Source organism: Porites lutea, chromosome 13, assembly GCF_958299795.1.
Source record: "Porites lutea chromosome 13, jaPorLute2.1, whole genome shotgun sequence".
Classification (NCBI taxonomy): Eukaryota; Metazoa; Cnidaria; class Anthozoa; order Scleractinia; family Poritidae; genus Porites; species Porites lutea.
Genome location: NC_133213.1, coordinates 19,136,197 through 19,159,536, shown reverse-complemented (window position 1 = coordinate 19,159,536; position 23,340 = coordinate 19,136,197). Strand labels below are relative to the sequence as shown.

Genomic DNA, 23,340 nt, shown 5'->3' with positions numbered 1-23,340 from the left:
TCCAGTTAGAAGTCAGAGTTTATTACATTTTCAGATTATTGGCTGAGATTTCTTATATACCTGAAACTCTTATCCATAGATGAAGTTTTTTTTGTGCAAGAGCTTTTTGAAAACACTGACAACATCTGACCAACATATGAGAGACAATAATGTATCTGTGAAAAACCTTTCACCTTGTTTTCAAGAACTGTCTTATGCAATATATCTCGATAACACCGACCAAAGTTATTTGTATCAACGTTTCAACGGTAGATATAAACTTTCGAAATCAAGGGGATCGGTTAGACTGGTCCGGTAATTGGGTTACCTGTGCAACAAACATTACAGTTCGAAAAACCTTTGAACCAGAAAAATATTGACAAATCTTCTCTGGTCAAACAAGCTGTTACTATCAGGAAATATCCCTATTGGCCTGTGCAATTGACTTAAAGTTTCTGCCCTATTGACAGCTGCAGTGATATTTAACATGTAGGAGGGAGTTAAGACTTCGGGGAAGCTTTTTATTTAGGCAACAAATCGTCGATGGACTCTCCTTTCATAAGTCGCTTTTCCATTTCAACAAGCAACTTCACACCGTCCACAACTTTTTGAACAAGTTCGACTTCAGAGAACCCCAAACGGTCAAGATTTGACACATCAAAAGTTCCATCAGTAGACGCCGTATCCACGCCTCCCGTGCCACGCTTTTGAAGTCGTAATGCTTTTAACACGTCATCAAACCGGGCATCTTTGGCTAATGAAGGCAATTTCACGTGCACACCCGCGCGTAGTCCCGTCCCGAGGTTGGAGGGGCAGGTGAGGATAAACCCAAGATGTTCGTTCCACATGAATTCTTTCCCCTTCTTCTTCATGGCGTCTTCGATTTGCTGTAGGCTCTGACAAAAGCGAGTGAATACCTCTTTCATATTACCCCCTTTCTGCATGGAGATAACTCGCGTGTGATCTTCCTCGTTCACCCAGACAAGCACAGTCTTTTCCGAGTTATACCAGATCCCGCGGGCATCGGGCCAGTCCCGTGCCATCCCGGCTGACAGCAACAGTGGCGAAACCGGTTTATCAAACAGGAAATGGTCGTCAATTAGCTGATCTTGTTCCTGTGGAGTCATCTTGTTCAAGGGGTAATATTTCCCTTGCAAATTCCCAGTCAGCGTGTCCAAAGCTTCCACCACAACTTTCTCGACTTCCCGGCGTTCAGCGCGGGTGCAATACGGTGGCAGTGCCAGTCCCCGGATACTTCGCCCAGTCCTTACGCGGCTAGAGAGCACAAAATCAGGGTCCAGGTCGTCTCCGCCGACGAGGTTTTCTGGATTCAAATCAGTCTTATGACGTGCGTCTTTACTGTAACCATTATGGCGCGCCTCAATAACTGGATCCAACAGGTCAGCAAACACATCATACGATTCCTGAGACATAAGAGAAAAGTCAATTTTAGTACGGAAGTTATTCATGAATGTGAGGTCTTATCTACGTAGCGGCCTCTAACGTTTTGGTCTGGCACTCTTTGAGCTCCTGCTCATTATGCTGTACGAGGTCTTTTTAACTTTTACTGAGAAATCTGTGGAGGAATCTCTTGAGTGTGACCATTCAAAGAAAGCTACTGAGCAGTACTTCCCTGTGGTATTGTTAATTATGCTGCACAAGGTAATTTCCATTTAAATTTGTTGGTGAATTATTTAAGTGTGACTTTTCAAGCAAAAGCTACTGAGAAGTGCTTTTCTATGGTGCTGTTTACTAGAAGGTGGGTCTAACTTTCGAGTCTGCGTTACCTCATCACCAGCCACACAGCCAACTGTCATAATAAAGGGATGTCCTGGGTTGTCCACTCCAGTTTGAATGACTTTATCTAACGTGTACCCTGATGGTGTCTTGCGCGAGCTCAGTCTGTCGTAAATCTCTTTGGTAAGGCACCTAGACATCCAGCTATTGTGCTGAGAAAGATCAGGAAAGTTACTCTCGGGTTCCCCAGTTATGTCTCTTGTCCCCTTTTCCGCGGGCTCGGCAATCTCACGTGCGGGGGTCCCGGACACTAACTTCTGATAAAGCTCTGTGATTGGTTTTCCCGCTTCGAGGCATTTCTCCATTGCAATCAACAGCTTAACACCGTCCACCACTCTTTGAAGCTGCTCCACTTCAGATGACCCTAGTCTGTCTGAGTTGGAAATGTCATAGGTACCCCCAACAGCCTCGGTATCTACTCCGCCTACACCTCGTTTCTGAAGACGGAGTATCTCCAGAATGTGAGAAAACTCTTTCTGTTGGCTGACTAAGGGGATTTTCAGATGAACCCCGCCTCTAAGACCTGAGATATAAATTGCAGAAACTAGGTGAACCTTAGCGAAAATGACAAACTAACTACTATGATTTGACCTTCTAAAAATTCAGGTTACAGGTAGGTGGAACATGATCGTCCTGTGAGTGTATAGTCCTGAAGGACTGTTGTTGACAGTGACTAACGTTTAGACAACCCGGCCTGTGCGATAGTTATCTTCAGAGTCAAACTGAGATCTGTATCTTCAGAACCGGCAGTTGATGGTATTTAACTCCACGAATTCGTAATGTTGTTGGCCTTCTGTCTGTTGAGCCGTGATGCTATAGTCTGCAAAGATTAAATAATCATCTAGACTACGAGCAGTCTTTCTGTTTTCTTAGTCCGTCGACCGAAACGCGCGAGACAAGAACATGACCACGCGCGTCACTGAAAGCGGGAGAGGCTCTTTTTTTATTCTCGCGGGCTGTCCCTCTTGTTTCTCGCTCCTCGCGGCGGCGCGAGTGCACTCCCCTCACTAAATCTGACGAAAAATAGAGACTGCTCGTGGTCTAATACTCATCTTGCTTGGTAACATCTGCACGTTAGTTCACTTATGAGTCTAATATGTCTTTTTGAAAAGCGGTTAGCTAGAATGGAAGAAGATACAAATTTAATTTTTACCTGTTCCAAGGTTGGACGGACACGTCAGGATGTATCCCAAGTGTTCATTCCACATAAAGCCATACCCCTTTGCTTTGATGGCAGTTTCAACTTTATTGAGTCCCGTGCAGAACCGCTCAAACACGGCCTTCATATTCCCGCCTTTTTCCATTGAGATCACTCGAGTATGATCCTCTTCGTTCACCCACACAAGAAAGTTCTTCTTGTCATTATGCCAGATCCCGCGGGCATCGGGCCAATCCCGCGCCATACGGGCCGCTAACAGAAGCGGGGAGACGGGCTTGTCGAATAGAAAATGATCTTCAATAAGTTGTTCTTGTTCCTTCTCGCTCATTTTCGCCAGCGGGTAATACTTGCCTTTAAACTCGCCATCGAGAGAGTCTAAGGCCTCAGTGACAAGGGATTCAACTTTTCGGCGTTCAGCGCGCGAGCAAAACGGTGGCAAGCTCAAGTTTTTAATACTTCGTCCCGTGCGTACGCGCGAAGATAACACGTACTTCTCGTCTAGTTCCCCGCCAATCAGATTCGCAGGATTTAAATCGGTTTTATGACGATCAGTTTTCTTGCAGCCAGCATGACGGGCCTCGATCACTGGATCAAAAAAGTCCGCAAATACCGAATACGATTCCTCATCTCCTGCCACGCATCCTACTGTCATGATAAAAGGGTGTCCTGGATTGTCCACGCCCGTCTGTATGGCCATGTCGAGAGTATATCCATTAGGTGTCTTCTTATCGCTAAGTTTGTGGTAAATCTCCGGTGTCAGACACTTTGCCATCCAGTTATTATGCTGTGACAAGTCAGGGAAGTTACTTAAGGCAACCGGGGCACTAAATTATAAGAAAAAACGAATCTAGATTGAGTGAATTAGTTAAATAAATCATTTGAAAGCGGGGTCATAAGGTTATTATTCCTTCTCCGTGCGCATTACTAAGGCTATCTAATTCCACCCAACAACTACCACATGGCTAGAAATTGTCGGTTAAAGGGGTGTTCCGAGAACTCTGCCTATCAAGTAAAACCTTTGCAAGTGATTGGGCTTCGCGCATGTGTAAAGTACTTGTCATAATTGAAGTGGAGATGGGTTTAATCTTGGCAGGCAAATTTTGCTACTTTTAAGTTTCCTAAATCTACCAAAAGTCACAATTCTGAACTTCCTGAAAATAAAGCCTACCCTGCAAACAGAGGTATCTCTCTTGCATGGCTTTTAAGGTTTGCGTCGCTTGTCACGAACGACTGAGTTCGTAAGCGCTAAAAGCCATGCAAGATAGAAACCTCTGCTCGCCGGGTAAATAAAGACGGAATAATCTTTTTTTGTTTCTTAGCCTGTTCCAGGCATTCAGATAATGTAGCGCGGCCGAAAAAAAGTAAAAAAATGAAAAAAGAAAAATGATCGAACAAAAAATTGAACCAGTTTGGCGCCCATATTTAAACCGCATAAACAAACTAAGCGAATGCAAGAGCTAAATCTTTACCTTTGTTTTGTTTGAACAGCTACCGTCTTTGCTGACTTCGCCACATTTTTTGAATCCTTCTCCTTCGAGCTTGCCGCGGTGACAATTTCCTCCTGAGAGGGAGGGGCTGGATAAAAATGTACATGAGTTGCGTTGATTGTCTTCAAAAGCTTCCAAGTTTAATTTACATCATTTACTTAAAATACGGGAGCGTAGAAATGAGTGTAAGAAAGACACTCTTAGTTTTGTTTCTCCTTCTAAATAGTTGATAAGGTAGCATGATTTTTTTTCATTGACTTTGTTGGGTTGTGATTTTAGTTTTTTTCTTGTCTTAAATAAGGTTATAACTAAAAAAGAAAACCGTTTTCGAAAGCCGAAGATTCGTCCAGGAGACAAGCAGAATTTCTCTCTTGGTTGCCAATCTTTCCCGCTCTCCACCAATTGATATATAAGCCACACACAACCCACAACCCCTTGATTTGCTCAAAAGAAAAGCTAGAGCCTCAAACATCAGCTTTTCAATCTTATTTTACGGAAGTGAATTGTTTTAGTTTGTCAAAAGTTGATGAGCCATTTCTCTGTTTTTCACTCCCTCGCCGACCCATGGCCACAGTTTCTTGTGAAATCAACCCCTCAATTCATTATTTAATTTTTCCAGTAGACAACATGGTTCCCAGTTGAAATTTACGACTCTACGGTTATCTAGTTAGTAAGAGCAACACGGTTTGATTTTAATACTAGGAGGGGTAATGTCACGTGACTCACCTATCTGAGCAGCAATTCTCGATGCTCCACAGCCCATCTCAGCCTTTAGTCACTTCAGTGACTGCTCGAATACCCTTTACTTTTGTGATTTTTTCTTAATATCTACTTATTGAGTCTTCGTATGGTTTACTAACTGCGCGTGCGACTCTAAGCCGCGTAATGATACAGATTTTTGCGTCATAAAAGACATAATTTAAATTTTTAATTAATTCTTAATTATTCTCATTAATGTTTCTGTTCGGGTATTCATCTCAGGATGTAGCTCTTTTAACTTTTAGATCATGCGTAAACTATTAAAAAAAAACATACTCAAATCTGAGCTGAGTTTAAGAGTTTAAGAGTGAGTTACGCTGGAGCTACCGTTTACTAATTTTTTCCTTCTAAATTCTTACTACTCGTTCAAAGCACATTATCTTTGACAAAAAAGAAATTATTAATTTCAGGGGATATTAACAAAAAAGTATTAAACTGAACCCTAACTCAACCCCAATTCAACTCAATCCCGTAACTCGACGATCAATATTACTATCTTTGTCTCACTTAATAAAATCAATTCCCATTCTGAATCCAATAGAATCTTGAATAATGATCATCATTCAAATAAGTATACCGTATTTTCAAAGTAGTCATAGTAAAAAGAAGCCTGTGTACAGCCGCGCCCCCCCCCCCCCCCCCCCACACCCTCTACGCTAAAAAATCTCTCTCCCCGATTTTGTTTGTGTGGGGAGGGGGAGGGTGGGGGCTGGCTGTATGTAAAACCTGCAACAGACCTAAGACAGACCGGAAGCTTTAGAACACCCCACTCCCGAAACAGATCGAGAATGAAAAAAACAGAGAATGACATGACTCTCCCAGGTTTTACAAACGCCTTGGAACAATATTAAATTTAGGCAACGCCCCTATGTATCGTCACGCAACTTCCCCACAAATGGAGCGTTGCGTGATGAAATGAAGAACCGAGAGGGACTTGGGCTGAGGTTTGTCCAATCCAAGATGGCGTCCTTTCGAACAGTTCTAGAGAGACTTTTGAGGCCTGCTGCACGATCAGTTTCTGCAGGAGGACGAGGGTTTCTTTCTCTTAGGACGTCTCTAGGTAAACCAAGAATGTATCGGGCTGCGCTTTGCAAGGAACTCGGCAAACCGCTTGTAGTTCAAGAGGTCCCTGCCACCGAGAACTTGAAGTCAACGCAGGTTTGCTTTTAAAAATAACTTTTGAATACATTAGAGACGATAAAAAAATTGAAAATTTTTAGGTGGGTTACTTGGTATCCCCGGCTTCTGTGGAAAAAAGTTACCTCTGATTTAAAATACCTTAATCTCTTCAATATACCGTAAAATTCCGAAAATAAGCCCCCCCAAAGTCGTAACTCAAAAAATCCTCCGTTAAATCGCCCCTCCGAATATAAGCCCCCCCGGGGGCTTGTACTTGGAATTTGCCCTCGAATACAAAGTAAAACAAAGCAAAAAGGGTAAATTTCCTTCCCACTACAAGCTAGCCCAATCGATTTTGAAAGGCAAATTTCCCTCCGTACATAAGCCCCTCCGACTATAAGCCCCTCCGAAAAAAAGCCCCTCAAAAAGGGCCTTTGAAAAATATAATTCCCGGGACTTATTCAGGGGCGGATCCAGGATTTTTTTTAGGAGGGGGTGCACCCGTCTCTTGCTCTACTTCAACACCAATAAACCACATTTTTTTTTTTGGCAGAATACCAGTTGTATTAGAAAACCGCAGGTCATATCAGGGGGGGGGGGGGGTGTGCACCCCCTGCACCCTCCCCCTAGATCCACCCCTGTTATTTCCGGAATTTTACGGCATATGAAGTAAGCCCTTCTCTCAAACAAACGCTTCAAAAAAGTCTGACTTTTCTCTAATTAGCCCCCCTCCCCCCAAATGTCATGTCTTAAACTATTACGCTAACAATCACTTTATGTGAAAAATACTTTGAAAACAACTGTAGTAAGTGTGAGATAAAGCCTGGTTCTCATTGTATGCCGCAACCCTACTTACAACATAGCCATTGGTAACCAGCCATGATACAGAACATAAGCCACTGGCATCAAAAAAACATGGCAGGTCTTGTCCCCTGGCCTGCCTGCAAAGTTGAAGTTAACTCAACTTGGCAGGCATGCCAGCAGTAGGGGCTGAGATGGCCTCTCCTGTTACTCCTGTTTTCATCCCATTATTTTAAAGAGTACCAGCGGTTATATTACAGGTAGGTTGGGGGTGGCATTTGTAACTGAAAACCAGGCTTTAGGGAAAGATAAAGTGAGTTTGGAAAACCATAGACTGAGCTGGGGCAGATCCAGAAAATTCAGAAAGAGGGGGTGGGACTAACTTTCTAGCTAGACAGTTACTGTTTATATAAACATAACCCATTTGCTCTTTGTTGAGAAGTTTTCTAGTCATTGTCTGGCTATGAAAAGTTAAAACTTACCACAAAGCTGTTTTCAGGTCTTACACTTGGGGGCCTTCTATTCCAGATGCAAATTATTAGCTCACTTGTTAGAGAGATTACTTAGTTTTGATTCTAGAAGCCCTCATCACCCCATCCCTTCCTCTCCCAAATGTTATTTTAAAGAAAAGAAGAAGTGTAAAATTTCATTTCCTTGTCAAAGTAATTGCCGAAGTAGATTTTGGAAAAAGTAGCTAAATGATTTTTGTCTTATAAACCTTTTTCTTTTGTTAAAATATCACCAGGTCAGAGTTGCAATTCACAGCTGTGGTATAAACTTTGCAGATATACTCATGTGTCTGGGAAAATACCAAGAGAAACCACCACTACCATTCATTCCAGGTGATAAGCTGACGTCTCTTGTATTTTTTGATTTGAGCTTCTTTGAAGGAAACTGAATGTCGGTGACCTTCATCTCCCTACCAGGATTCTCTGACATGTATGTCTTGTTAGATGGGATGTGGAGGAGAGAACATCTGTCTGGGGTTCAGGCCTCGCCTGTGTGGTTGTTTCCTTAGACAAAATACTCCTAGGTATGCTTCATACTAAGGAAACCTGGATAAGCTTTGGCCATTTGGGCCTTTGGCTCATGTGTGCCTTTACATTTTTACCTGGGTGTAGGGTGCAGGTTGTTGGTTTTCCTTGGGGATAGCCTGCAAGCAAGCTTTCTGGGGTGCTCTGGTGGTTGGGTGGGAAAAGGAAGGAGATCTTCCAACTAGGTCTCTGGAATTTGAATTCCACCTCCAATTCCCCTGTGGCTCCCTGTTGACTGAGCTGTCAATTTTCCGCCAATCTGCGTGAAGCAGAAATGAGCGCAACACTGCTCTACAATTGTTTCTTGAAACCTCCATTCACAACACAATTTTTTACCCCTTTTTCTCTTGGCTGAATTGTATTTTTTGGTTTAGCAATAATCCTTTCAGTTCCATCCACATATCATTTTCCCTTTAGTGATCATTTTATTAATTCTCATAACTTTTCCTCTCGATTGTGTATTGATATTGTTTGGAGAAAATTGATGTTGATCACTCTTGGGACCTGAAAGGTTGAATAACACAGCTTGCTTTTTATGGTGCAGGTTCCGAAATTGCTGGTGAGGTGATTGAAACTGGAGATAAAGTAAAAATGCTTTCGAAGGTAATTGCTTTTTGACTTCTTATGAAAAGATCTGCAGACGGACGGACAGACAAACTCTTAGTTGCTAGACCTTAAAAAAAGAGATAAAGTAAGAGGTTGGCAGAATGGAGATAGGAAAGAAATACTCTTTACCCCTCACCCCCACCCATCAGCTTGCATATTCTCCACGCACCTATTCTCTATACATTTCCCTTGGCAATGATGAGGAGAGCTTGTTTAGCAAACATACTTGGTGATCATTCTTTTTTTTACTGGACTTCTATTCCCACAACTGTTTGTTAGATTTAGCAGTGATGTTCTAAGGGGAAATAAAAGTGATGGGGATGCTCGTCGGAAACTTAAAGGGAGACCAATGTGGGTGTGGCTCAAGCTTTAATTGACCCCTAAAGAGGACCATGCTAAAACAGACATCTAAATAAGAGTTAGCGATCTAAATAATATGGCAATGATGTCGTGATCTTTTTTAAAAGTTAGATTTCTGTGAAGTCAGTGTCATGGCATTTTGTGTAAATTTCTTTATGCACAGCCCTTATAAGCGATACCTGAATGGGCAAATTTAATGACTTTCCATCCCAAAGACCCTAAGTGAGACCAAAATCTGCAATTTACACCGCTCAGTGAGACAACGAGCATCCCTGTCACTTTTATATGGGAGTCCCCACCCCGGGGTAAATAAGTTACTGTCCTTTCTTAGAGGTTAAAGGGTTGAATGTACCCCTTCTCCTTGAGCTTGAAATTGCTTCTGCTAGATCCTCGTACTCCTCCTCTGCTCCTTATCCCTTCAGTCATGTAGGTATCATAATGCTGTTACATAGTTTTGGGAGAATTCTCATGATTTTTCTTCTTTAAGTACTAGAAAAAAATACTGGTATTTGATGAATTTCAACATTGTGGAACTGTATTACCATAACCATTCCGTCTGTTAAAATGATTTTTCTTTTACTTGTCCTTTTTCTATCTTACTACTATGTATGATTATATATAATTATTTATTGAATATATATCTTTTTTTTAGGGTGACAGAGTGCTTGGAGTAACATTACTTGGTGGGTTTGCTGAGGAGTGTGTTGTGGAGCAAAGTGTAAGAAATCTTCCTTTATGACTTTTGTAACAGTTCATAACACTACTGTAGTGCATGTTATAAATTAGCTTGATTCTCAAATGCTCCAGGTCACTCACAGCCATGTACTGTCTCCCAGGCTAGTAACAATTAAGTTTTATTGTTTTTGCAAGTCGTTAATCAGGTGTAGCCAGGAGGATTCATTAAATTGTATATTCCAAATGTTTATATGGGGAGGCTCCGCCCTAAGGTCCAACCCTACCCATTTATATACCATTTTTCATGAAAAAGGTACCCCTTTTGTATACCTTCTATTGACAAATGGTACCCCTGTCCCACACCTTGTTTAGAACTTTGCATCCCTTTTAACTGCTGTAAATGCACTGTCTTTGAAATAGGAATCAATCACAAAAATAGAACATTTTCTTGACTTAAAAAGCCATAAAATTCATCTGTTAGCCCTATTGGGCCCTTTCATGGACTCAAATGACAGGTTTCCCTAGCTTCTTATGTACTTCAACCAGTGAAATTCCTACCCTTTCATATACCTGAAGCCTGAAAAAGGTACCCCTTTCTGGCACAGACACCCCCGTAAAGGCCATTATAGGGACTCTTAGACCATGTTATGGAGAGGCACTTAGTCATTCTATGGATGCAGTCCAATATGGTGTTACCATTCAAATAAAACCTCTGTGGCAAAACTTTTACCTGGTACAGTTGAACCTCCACTAACAGTGACCTCTCCTCAACAACCACCTCTCTGCAACATCCACTTTTTTGTCCTGGGAGACAGCCCATACATTGGCTATTTTTATCAAACATCTCTACAACAGTGACGGTAACTAAAAAGTGTGTCCCCAACTGCCAAAACAACTTCTCGACAATAGCCATTTTTTTTCAGTGACTGACTAAACAGTCAAGAGTGGTCATAAAAATTTGATATGCATGGCACATCAATGTTTTATCCCAGCAACTCTTTCACTGTAAATACAGTATTTTTTTATTAGTAAGAAAATTCTTTGGAACATTCTTAGATTACCATGATTACATTATTTAAGTTTTCAGGGTGCAAAGAAAGTCAGTTTTACAGTTTGCCATTCGGGCAAGCAGTACCTAGCATGTACTAGCCTGAAAAAAAATTTATGAGCAGGGTTGATTGCAGTTCTTCTGCAATTTGAATTCCCCCAAAAAAACCACTTGCGGATCGGGCAAGTTAAGAACAGGGCTCACTAGCTTGATAGCAAAATCCACTGGCCCCAGGTTATTGGCCACCACTTTCTTTGCACGCTGGTTTTGTGTATTTTATCTATATATATTTATTTATGGTTGGCTACAGTAAGCGTGAACTTGGAACAATAAACATGTTGTACTTCCCCCCCTCCCCTCCTAAATCAGGTGTCATATTACACCCCTTCCTCTCCGTAACGGCCACTTTCTTCTCTCCCCCAAGGTGGCCATTGTGGAGAGGTTCAACTGTACTATTTATTTCTTAGGATTTTACAAAGAAACATTCAGAATTTTTTTGTGAAGTTTTATATGTCCGTTAGTAGGAGTGAAAAAGTTAACTTAAGGTGAGTGTTTACAATTTGATGGTTTACAGGGACTTTGGAGGATTCCATCCAGAGTGGGATTTCAACAAGCTGCGGTTCTTGCTGTGTCATATGGGACAGCTTATGTTGGACTTACAAATAAGGCCAACACACAGCCTGGGTAAGTATATAATACTACCTTGAATACATGTGAGTTTTATATCAACAAAATAACATCCATGGATGCAGTGTAAATAATAGCAGTACTCATTCTACTTGTGAATCCCTGGTATTCCAGGTGTGTGGTTTTCCACCCCACTCCAACTGCTGTACCCCTACTTCTCCTGCTATGCCCCTATGTATGTATTAAGCCTGCCCACCCCTCTCCCCCTGCTACATCCCCATGTATTTAGCTCACCTACCCTGCTCCCCTGCCATGTCCTTATCTGTTTAACCCACCCACCTCACTCCTCCTGCTACCTATACATGTCCTTATGTGTTTAACCAACCCACCCCACCCCACCCCTCCTGCTACATAATGTTCACACTGTCCTTATGTATTTAACCCACCCACCCCACTCCTCCTGCTACCTATACATGTCCTTATGTGTTTAACCAACCCACCCCACCCCTCCTGCTACATAATGTTCACAAGGTCCTTATCTATTTAACCCACCCACCCCACTCCTCCTGCTACATATGCATGTCCTTATGTGTTTAACCTACACACACCATCCCTCCAACAACATAATATATCTCCTTATGTATTGAACCACCCACCCCACCCCTCTGCTACATATAAATGTCCTTATGTGTATAACCCACCCACCCCACTCCTCCTGCCACATATACATGTCCTTATGTGTTCAACCTACCACCGCAGTCAAACGTCTAAATCATTATTTTTGTTTTTTATTGCTGGGATTTCATTTACCAGTTAGAGAAAAATGGGCAAAGATGTATAAATCAGTTAGTCAACATAACTATCTTTCCATTTTTCTCAAAATTTTGAGCTTTTTTCGCTGAAAACGCTTCGCGCTAAAAGAGAATCATGTTTTAAAATGGCGCCGATAATAACGTCAGCATCGGTTTTCAATCACTTAGAACTTTTTTAGTAAACTTTTAAAAAGTTTAGTAAACTAACAGGATGTTGGTAATACCCTAAACTTTCGATAGTGAAAGTAGCAACCTTAACTTTGAAGTATTTCGCTTAACTTTTGCAAATTTCACTCGTTTGACCGCTGTGAAGTTCAACCTACACACCCCACCCCTCCTATTACAAGTCATAATGTATGTCCTTAATATGTATTTAACCCACCTAGCCCTCTTATGCTGCTATGTCCTTTTATTTGTCTAATTCATAGCCAGACTGTGTTAGTAACAGCTGCTGCTGGTGCTCTTGGTTTGGCCACAGTTGACATTGCTGCAAATATACTACAGGCAAAGGTGTGTAGTTTCTTAATGAAATGTCTCATTAGGTAATGATTTCAACAACAATTTAGAAAGGCAGAAGGTGTAGGATTAGTAAGAACATTTGATTGTTCAGTTTGGGTAAAAGACAAGTTTTAGTGTTGGAATCTCGGGGAATCTCGGTGGCTGGTTTAAAATCCCAGTGTTGACACCATCTGTGGGTTGAGTTTGTTGTTGGTTTTCTCCCTTGCTGCGAAAGGTTTTTCTCTGGGTACTGGGGTTTTCCCCTCTCCTCAAAAACCAACATTTCCAAAGTCCAATTCAACCAGGAAGGGTAGACAAAGAACCGCATTATGTAGATGTGCAACCTCTAAATTGTATTTATTTATATTTGTTTTCAATCTGTGCCTTCTTTAGTCGTGAATCAGTGATTGTAAGTTTACTCAAGAAGCAGTGGTGGATCGGGTGGGGGGGGGGGGTACTCCCTATAATGGCCTGTATGGGGAGGCTCCGCCCTAAAGGGGTACCTTTTTTCATGCTTCAGGTATATGAAAGGGTAGGGACTTCACCCATTGAAGTACATGAAGGGGTATGGGAAACTGTCATTTGGATCTGTGGAAGGGCCCAAAGGGCCGAACAGATGAATGTTATGGCTTTATAAAGTGGGGAAAACATTCTATTTTTGTGATTGATTCCCATTTAAATGACAAAGCATTTATGGCAGTTGAAAGGGATGCAAAGTTCTAAACAAGGTCTGTGAAAGGGGTACCGTTGGTCATTAGAAGATATATGAAAGGGTACCTTTTTCATGAAAAATGTTATTATAAAAGGGTAAGGGGTTGGACCTTGGGGCAGAGCCTCCCAACATAGAACTTTTTTGAGTAACCCCCCCCCCCCCCCCCCCCCAAGGGGGATGCAGTGGAGGGGCCGGGGGGGAAGTCTGGGCTTTCACCTTATTAACAGGCCAATCTGAGGCCCACACAGCCACAAAAAAATTATTTTTGAGTTTGGGCCCCATTCCTCCCTCATGGTCCTGAAGAGTCAGCCCCTCACTTACTCGATGGTCAACACTCAAACAAGGGCTGTTTGAATAACTTACAAAATTGTTGAAGATTGAAAAAGGTAACCAAAATAATGAAAGTGGTCTTAAAACCAAACTTTTATTTTTATTCCCTTAGAGGAGGTCATTCTAGGATTGATAATGACAAATTAGTGTAGCTTTTGTTCAATCTCATCATATTGTGTGATGATGCTACTTTTTGGCCTTTTCCCTACTTAATTTTTCAAAAGGTTATTGGAGCGGCAAGTAAGGAGAAGCTTGATGTTGTAAAATCGATTGGGGCTTCAGCTGTGATTGACTACAATACTGAGAGTATAAAAGACAAGGTAAAGATGTTTTTTCAGTGAAAAGTTGTGTGGCAAACGGCTTGCCAAACATACAGAAATTAGCATAAAATGCATCTGTTGCATGTCAGCTCTTAAGACTAAAATACTGAGCTACTTTTGCAACCGAGAGTTGACTTTAAACAGTGTAATAATTATGTATTAATTATTAGTTATTAGTTTTTCTAATTTCACCTTAACCTTTGTCCGTCACATCGTCACTGTGTATGGTAAGTCTAGTTAATGTATTTATTTATTTATTTGACTTTAAACTTCATTAATATTATTGTATGTCAGGTTACCTTTAGGGATTGTTGCATGCACTACATACTCGTCCAACAGGTTTTTTCAAAATACCTTTATACATTTTAGGCCTACCCTAAAATGTGTGTTGCTGTTACTTGCAGATGCATGGTCAAGATCTGGCTTTGTTTAGAATATATTCTATTGTTTTATAGTTGAGAATTTAATTAGTTAATTTATTTATTTCAGTAATGTTGTACGTCACACATAAAAAAAGAAAGAAAGAAATACAAATGTATCATGTATAGTGCAAAAAAAGGAATTAATACATCATCAATCATGTTTTATAATTAAGTAACAAAATATTTCCTCACTTCACTTAATGCCAGGTTAAAGAATTCACTGAAGGAAAAGGAGCTGATGTGATAATGGAAGCTGTCGGAGGAAAGGTCTTTAATGAATGCTTAAAAAGGTAAATCAACTTGCCTTCACTAGCATGAAAAAGTGATGAAAACATAGTGTTTGAAATAATCTCAAATAACTTTTAGAACAAACATCATGTCAAGTTACTTTTAATTAATGACACATCAGCAAGATGATCCACTTGAATTCCATCTAATTTGTTGTAGTTAAAGGCAGGTTTATTTTTTGAAATTTCTGATAGTTAAATTATCTATTTTGATCCAGTATCGCATGGGGTGGAGTTATTTTACCAGTTGGTTTTGCCTCAGGGGAGATACCACAGGTATGAAATAACACAGAGCTAGCAGAACTCACTAAATGTTGGTTACTTTACGCAGAATTATATGAAAATAAATCTCCTCTCCCTTAACAGACACTACTATAAGACAAACACCTTAGCTAAAAAGAACACCTAGAGTTGATCCCTGTCTTTTTTTGTTGATTCTCTATGAGATAACATCTCTCAGAAGGATGACTCTAAGACAAATACTAGTTAAGATGTTTTTTTCAGTTTTCTACTGAGCCCAGGTATATGAAGAGTACCCTGGCCTAGTGAAAAACCCTCCTTAACCCATTCGCTCCTGGGGATTTTGCCGAAAAACGCGTTTTGAAGCTAGTCGAGTGGTTTTCTGGTCACTGTCGTGCTATAAAGAGCTAAAACTTACCACAAACCGGTTTACAGGTCGTACACTTGGCGGCCTTCTGATCCAGATGCAAAATATCAGCTTGCAAAGTTCGGGCATGCGCAGAAAGCAAAATTTCGACATAGTTTTTGGGTTTAAAAGTGACACAGCAGTCTTGACTTTTACTTTTCGCTTTCTCTCTTCCCTTCTTTTTTCGCTTTTCTTGCCTCATTTTTTTTTTCTCTTGCTGGGCATTTAGTAGGCTTCATTTTGGTGGGAAGAGTTTTTAGGAAAGCTTTTAGGATCTTAGGATTAGGTGAAAGGAAAGGTAGGTGGGTAATGGAACAAGATTTTCATGGAGATTTTCAGGTCCTTGTCACGTGGTTTTTTGCTTCTTTCTCCGGTGTCCTTGACTGAATTGTGCTCATTCTGGTATGGTTTGAAAGATCTCTTCACTCTGCACAAGTTAGCGAAGAAAGTTGTCCTTGACCGTTAAAACTGATGACGTCACAAAGGGTAGAAAGGACCTGGATTCGCACGGGCGGTTACGGGCGGTTCAGGGGCGAATGGGTTAAAGTCCCAAAAGTGACCAACATCACGTCTTTCCCCTAACAGTATCATCCAATCAATGCATAAATCCGGAGAGATGGTAAAGGAAGGAAGTAATCACTAAGGCCCAGGAAAATGCTTTGATTTTTTAACAAATTCTCTCAGCTAATTCTTTAAGGAAATGTATGGAGATCGGTGTGGAGAATTTGTATGTAGATGTTGTAGTTAATTTTTTATCTCAGGTAATTATTGTTTTTCTTTTGTTTTTGGCTATGGTAATGTTTGCTAATGAAGTTGAAACAAAAGAAAAATAAAAAGTTACCTGAGATAAAAAATTAGCTACAACGTAGATATTGATGCTAAAAGGATTAAATGATGTTGTGATACGGCAGAAACTTTCACCCCATTAATATTTATGCATGTGAAAGTGCAATGTAACAAACCAGTTATCAGTTATTCAAAAGCAGTTCAGTAACTGTTTTTTATATCTGTCATTTTGTATTTCCAGATTCCAGCAAACATTCTGTTGGTAAAAAACTGCTCAGCTGGTAAGATTATTTGGTCTTTTTTCTCTCTTTCAGATAGATAGGTTTGATTTTTTTATGCTGACCAAGGTTGTGCGCTGACTTATTTGTTTTTCTTTTTTATCTATTCACAGCTGGTTTATTTTGGGTGAGTTTTACAACAGTACAAAATAATATAATACATCATTTTTCAGCATTTTCCTAACTAACATTTATTTAGTAGGAAGTCCTCCTCATAGAAAAAGATTACTGGTACCTGAGTTTGGCAACTTTGTAAAACAATGAAAAATTTCTACAAAACTTTTAGATGGGAACATTTTTCAACAACTGTTACAATCACTTTTTTTTATCCTTTTTTCATTACAGTGTTTAATTTCAGTAAAATGATTTTGACTGTACAAGTTGAAGGATTATTTTACTTTTGTTTATACTGCTGCGAGTGGTTTATAGCCGAACCTTTCTATTCATCCTTTGCAGGAACAATATTTTTGTTCAGTAATTCAATATTTCTGAATATGGATTGTCCTTAACTGGCTTTTCAAAAAATGGCTTGTGACTATTGATTTGATTCTGCCAGGGATCACACATGAAGCACAATCCAAAGTTATTGAAGGAATCAGTGGATAAATCTCTAGAAATGCTGCAACAAGGCAAGCTGAGAGGACCTCATATCTCTGGACAGTTTGGATTAGATCAGGTATCTTGGAATTAATATTTCTCCTGAATGGGATTGCAAAAACCCTCAGTCTTTAGATTAATGGAACTTGTAACTATCATTCAAAATAATAAGTTATTGTTCCAGAACAAAAGGTAAGGGCCCTCTTATCTTAAAAAGCTTTTTATGCATCCTGGCCCTGGCACTGATCATTATCCAACGATTTAGGACCTTGATTCTAGTTTAATTTTTAGTGACTGTACAAATAAATGTGACCAATGGACATGCCACTGTCAAATGGCAAAGACACTGGCTGCTCAGGTAGGAATGATTTTTGCCTGAAGGATAGCAAAATGCTAAGCAGATTACTTATTTGTATGGCCATAACGTGAATTAAACTGCAGTCAATATGATGAGTGTCAGCTTGTTCTATTTTAATTATCATATATTTCCGGTACACAAAAATGAGAAAAAATTGAACCACAACATACATACAATCGTGACATGTTTTATTCTTTTCAGCGAGAGAAAAAGGGCCTAAAAACACTTTGCATCTTATGCAGGCAATGTTAACAATAAATTATGATCTCTAGCATGGATACTTCTTGTCAAAAAAGAGCACAAACAGTTATTATTCTTTTCTCTTTTTTTCAGGCGAATGAAGCTTTTAAGTTTGTAATGCAGAGAAAGTCAACTGGGAAAGTTGTGATAAATACAAGATAGACATTGCATAAAGTACGCAGTAGTGGTATTAATTTTATGTTTGTCTTGATAAGAATACCTTATGCATATGCTGTGGTTCAATTTTATCCTTGGTATAATTTTATTTTCCTTTGTTTTAGAATCATTATCATACATTACAATACCCAAAACAAAGACAAAAAAAGTTAAACCAAGGATTCCAATAACATTGAACCACAACATGTGTGTCAGGTATATTCAGGCTATGTTCATATTACATCTGTGAAATTTTCAACCATTTTGAAAATTTGTGCATTTCAGTTATGTAGGTGTTCTGTTTATATGGAACCACCTTCATCGTACAAACACTTAGGCACCAAGCTGTTCAAAGTTCTGTGTGAACAGAGAAAAAAAAGGAATGGTTCCATGCAAACAAACTATCTGGTCAAATTTTCAGCAGGTCAAAAAAACTGTTCAGTGCCATGTGAACATAACCTTAATGTCAGTCTTAGTTAGAGAATTGAAAGCACTTTCAAAAGTGTGCATAAGTATAGCTATATCTAAGTCAAGTAAGAGGTTTAAGAATAGAACACCAAACATTTGAAATATAATTTCAGTTTTTACAAGGTTTAATTTTGCTGCAAAATGTATTTAATTAGCACCATGATCATTATAAAATTAACACTTAAATTAGTAACAAGATGAATTATTTTTTTCCTGACCCTTCTACTTCCAGAGTGAATGATCAAAGCTAGTTTGGTTGCTATAACTTTTGAGTCTGTGGATGAAATCCAGCAGTGTGACCATTCAAATGAAACCTCTTTGCCAGTATTTTCACTTGGCATTTTTTGTTTCTCACCATAAAGTATCCTTCTTAGGGAGGTATCTACCTGACAGATGGATAGTTAAAAGCTAATAAAATGACTAAAGAACAGTAGGGACCAACTTTGCGCATCAGTTTTAGCAAGGTTTGCATCTTGACCCTTTACGTCCCAATAGTGACTAACGTCAATTTTCTCCTAACGATATCCATACAATGTCAAGAGATTAGGTTATGAGAATTAATAAAAAGGAAAATGGAAAAGGAAAATGCCTTAATCTTTTATCAAATTCTCTCAACTCATTCATGAAGGAAATGTATCGAGATCAGTTTGGAGAATTTGTATGCGGATATTGGGGTTTAAAGGGTTAAAGGATGAGAGAGTTGGCTGTATTTTTGACTGGTTTGCCGACATTACATGGAATCTATTACAATGTCCTCTTTTTATAAGTTTTGATTTGGTTCATGATTTTAGCGTCATGTTTGCTCGGCACTGTCCTCTGGGCAAATCTTTGTCTAGCATTTATCATACAAGTTTTTCTTTAGTCTAGCCACAGAGCAACATGCTAATCTCTCTGTGACAATGTAAAATTAATGAGTGGTTGGTTCATTGCGACCTCTGCATGCTTATCAGACTTTTGCATTCTTATGTAGAGTCAAAAATTGCTTTACAATAATATTTAACGAGCTTGTTCTACTCTGCAGTGTGCTGTTAATGTCAAATCAGAACACTTATGGGGCCTGCAGGCCCTTAATTCCTGTCAACAATGAAGGGTCTCATTGATGGACCTTGATAAAGGCCGCTGAAAAAGGAGCCTTTTGCTCCATGAGGCTCTATTAGGGTTAAATTACGACAAGCAGCATGGTCTTGAAACGGCTACATAAGACAGATGAATTGGTGACAAATGACGTGAAGTTGGTTCAAAACCACGACAGCGACAAGGAAAATCACAAATACAATAGTAAAATATCTACAGCAACATTGCCTCCTCTTCAATACGCAAACCAACCGCTTTTGAAATTCAGACGAGAGACATACGTAACCCCCTCCCCCTGAAGATGGCCTCCCATATGGGCTTCTTGATTTAAATAACTAGGTTTGATGTACTATAGATTCAGTTTTCTTCAACCAAAAGCAAAAAAATTGTCAAAATAAGACTGTGAACTGTAAACTACATTAATTTTATTGTACATTACATTCTAGCCTAAACACAAATAACAAATTAATTTCTAAATGATTAATTATATATTAATTATTATGACCTTATAAAATAAGCAACTTATGCATGTACAGAGGGTGTAGACAAAACTTCCGTAGATCAGAAAAAAATACACATTTTACGTACATCCACTTTCAAATAAACAGTTATCTGTTCTGTTGCCCTGAAATTGAATTAATGAATGTAAAGGGAAGTTGTTAACATGACTTCCCAAAACTTGTAACACTGTTCTGTTGCCTTTGAAATAACCAAAGATGCCATCGTCACTTTTCAACTTTCCCAAAACATGTCTTTCAGTAGGAGCAAAACAGGCTCCTGTGCAGCCTTGTTCAAGTCTTTGTTATTAATAACTTGGCGCACATGTTAATCAATCCACCTGGCACTCTAGACAGGCATATTCCAAATCTTGTCTTGTAATGAGGTTAAATGCAAACAGCACCAATCCAATTGACAATAAAACACCTTAATTCACTACCATGTTGTAAATACATTATTGAAACTGTGGCTGATAGTCAAATTCCGATCCTTGTGTTGGTTGTGGCGTTGGGTTGAATGGTTTGGGTGGTAACTGGGAGGGGTCGGGTGGTTGTGGCATCACTGAAAGAAAAAAAAACACACTCAAAACATTTTACTCCTAAATTAAAAAGCCATACCTCAATTCAAGAATTTTTTTCACATTTCTTAATTACCAGTAATCTTTAAATAATGAGGGTTGAGGGAAGGGAAAGGAGCCAAAATTGTGTCCTAATTTAAAAATGTTTCTTGGTGTCAACTGCAGAAACTATGGTTTGTTAAACATTGTCTTGTAGTGTTGGCCCAAGTTGTTCAAAAGATGGATAAATCTATCCACTGGATAACATAATTGGTTTCCTTAACATTTGTGCACTAAATAGTGATTTATCCGGTGGGTAGGGCAATCCAACTTTCGAACAACTGGGGCCAGGATTTGACAAAATCAGGTATTCATGTCAAATGTTACAAAGAACCAAAATGAACTTTGAAAGACTGTTACGCAAACAAGTTTTCTACAACCACAATTGCAATCCATTTCAATCTTCTTCACTTTTATCCATCTTTGCCCCCTTTTGTACTTGCTCTGTTATATGTACCTTCTTTTCATATTTTGAGCAGTTGTTTCATGTTTCACTCAGTTTTGGTGGCAGATCCCACAGTTATAATTTTAATAAAATTCTGGGACACTGCAGTTCCTTCAATGACAGCTCTGAAAACACTAACAAAAGATGAAGACGAACCTGGTTTAAACTGTTCTGCAGTCATTCTTGTGATACAGATACCAATTCCTTCAATTAATGCCAGCAAGATAGCTCCAACTGCTGCTGACCTGACAGCCGCTGAAGGTCCCCCTATAAACAATCAGTCAACAAGATAAGCAGGTAATTTCTCAGGGGCTGTTTTAAATACATGGATGAGGTAGGAAGATCCTAGCACCAAGACGATCCTAGAAGGTGGATCATTTTTGAACAACTGAAGCCAGATAAATAACTATCCAGTGAATTGGATAGTATTAGGGAAACCAACCAGGGTATGGAGATTAGGGTTGCACGCTCCTTATGTCACTTAGATTTAAACAAAGAAGCTTTTTTTCCCTCTTTGTTGGCTATTTTGACTATATTTCCTAGGCTTGATTAGCAGCCGCTGCTTGGGAAAATGGGCCCGCACTCATCCAAGACCGGACCCGGGAGACGGTGGAAATCGAGCCTATATATTTCCTACCGGTGTTTTGTATGATCTTCCTCCCGAGCTTCACAAGGTTTAGCAAGACATGCATTTCTAGAAGTCTCTAACTCTGTTAAGTTATGGTTATTACCTCTCGCAGCCAGTACAGCTCCTGTGATTGCACCACTTCCTATTGAGTTCCAAGGATCTTCTTTTCCTCTTATTCCCATTAAACAGCAGTCAAACGTAGAAAATAGCCCTCCCCATACAGCAAAATTACCTGTAATAAACAACAAGCACTAAGAATTAAAATGTGGTTCTTAATACCAGGTGGTTAATTGTGCCACAATTATAGGAAAATTGCCCAAGTTTTAGGCTTATTACATGAATAGTTGCAATTTATATTCTTTCAGGAGTGACAATTATTATTTATAGTCCACCTGTTTTGAATTAATGGATGGACATGTTGACTAACCTCCAAGGACAGGAGCTCTTGTCTTAACCGCCGCTATACTGCCAAATAGTCTGGAACCCTACAGACAAAGGTATGATTGATCAGAAACATGCCAGCTCTTGCAGTTGATGCTCTAACCAAAAATTAACAATTATTGGATAAGGCTAAGTATGATCTGAAGAATTATGGCGATCAAGGAGGGTGTTTTCCACAGAGGCCAAAGGTGGAGGAGGATGACACACTCCGTGAAAAGTTCTGCCATTTTGTTTGCTCTACCAAAACAGTGCAACCTCGTTTCCAGGGCTTCTTGGTTGCAGTCTCTTTTGCTTGTGATGATTCTGTACTATTGATGTCATTTTTCGGATACTGCACACTTCTTCCAAATCTGTTCGATGCTAGCTGGTTATTAAGAAATAGCGTGGGACTTGAGCCAATCAGAAATGGAGAAATATTTTGAACGATGAATAAATTATATTAATTAATAAAACAAAGTATAAGCAAGTGGCCTACAGAATGTACAGCCACTTTGGTCAACCTTGTCAGGATGCTAAGTGGAAAAAGGCATGGAAGGAGCTTTTGTGATAAGGGAATGAAAATCCATCAATGGTATAAGAACCAAGCCCCTAAATGAAGTTTCCACAGGGCACCCACATTCATTCGCCCAGTTTGTATTGTATTTTTGAGGGGAACAGTATATTAGCCAGAATATATCAACCTAAATTGGCAAAGCAAATGAAGATGTCTTGATAATCATTTTTACCCTAATAAAAATAATATTTCAAATTCGTTTTCAACCACCGTGTGCAGTGACCTTAATTACATAAGCTTACTACACACTGATGATTCACGCCACAAATAAACTAACAGTAGCCTTACTTTTGGCGAATTTCTCCATCCTTTCATGAAGGAAAAGATTCCTCCACCGATCGCTCCCATCGCGAAAGCACCGCCGCAGTCATCGACAATTCTGTAAGGGCTGCAAAAATTCGAAAGGAAAGTTTTTTCACTACAGCTTTCAAAAATCCCAAATTTGGTAACAAAACGTGCGATTAGCAAAAGGAATGTATTTTAAAAGAAGATGGATATTACAGTTTATAAATATTCGCACAGTAGAAAATTACAGTGCAATTTACCATCTAAAATATAAGCTTAAAATATTACCAAGGTTCTCTCGCATACTCCTCCATCTTGCTTCACGCACGATTTTTTCAGCGGTTGTGACGCAATAGTTGCAAGTATGTTTTATCGCGATATTTGATTGGTTTACACCGAAGACCAATGAAAATAATTGAAAGAAACGTAACAAAGACTG

General features: G+C 39.5%; 3 protein-coding genes across 3 annotated transcripts; 1 reads left to right on the top strand and 2 right to left on the bottom strand.

Moving 5' to 3' along the window:
• Nucleotides 1-3,895, bottom strand: LOC140922498 (creatine kinase, flagellar-like). Its single transcript, XM_073372476.1, has 4 exons — nt 3,891-3,895; nt 2,930-3,759; nt 1,767-2,299; nt 1-1,403 (listed from the first exon to the last, which is right to left on the bottom strand). The coding sequence occupies exons 1-4, from the start codon at nt 3,893-3,895 to the stop codon at nt 501-503; spliced, it is 2,271 nt and encodes a 756-aa protein (XP_073228577.1). The 3' UTR covers nt 1-500.
• Nucleotides 3,896-6,135: 2,240 nt separating this feature from the next.
• Nucleotides 6,136-18,855, top strand: LOC140922772 (quinone oxidoreductase-like protein 2 homolog). Its single transcript, XM_073372796.1, has 13 exons — nt 6,136-6,339; nt 7,847-7,943; nt 8,680-8,738; nt 9,754-9,819; nt 11,399-11,508; nt 12,692-12,773; nt 14,028-14,123; nt 14,753-14,835; nt 15,051-15,108; nt 16,506-16,545; nt 16,656-16,669; nt 17,099-17,218; nt 17,831-18,855. Exons 1-13 carry the CDS (start codon nt 6,142-6,144, stop codon nt 17,897-17,899), a joined length of 1,092 nt encoding a protein of 363 aa, XP_073228897.1. The 5' UTR covers nt 6,136-6,141; the 3' UTR covers nt 17,900-18,855.
• A 978-nt stretch (nt 18,856-19,833) lies between these two features.
• On the bottom strand, nt 19,834-23,267 carry LOC140922765 (mitochondrial import inner membrane translocase subunit Tim17-B-like). Its single transcript, XM_073372787.1, has 6 exons — nt 23,190-23,267; nt 22,905-23,004; nt 22,050-22,107; nt 21,726-21,854; nt 21,151-21,261; nt 19,834-20,494 (listed from the first exon to the last, which is right to left on the bottom strand). Exons 1-6 carry the CDS (start codon nt 23,213-23,215, stop codon nt 20,388-20,390), a joined length of 531 nt encoding a protein of 176 aa, XP_073228888.1. The 5' UTR covers nt 23,216-23,267; the 3' UTR covers nt 19,834-20,387.
• Between the last annotated feature and the right edge of the window lie 73 nt (nt 23,268-23,340).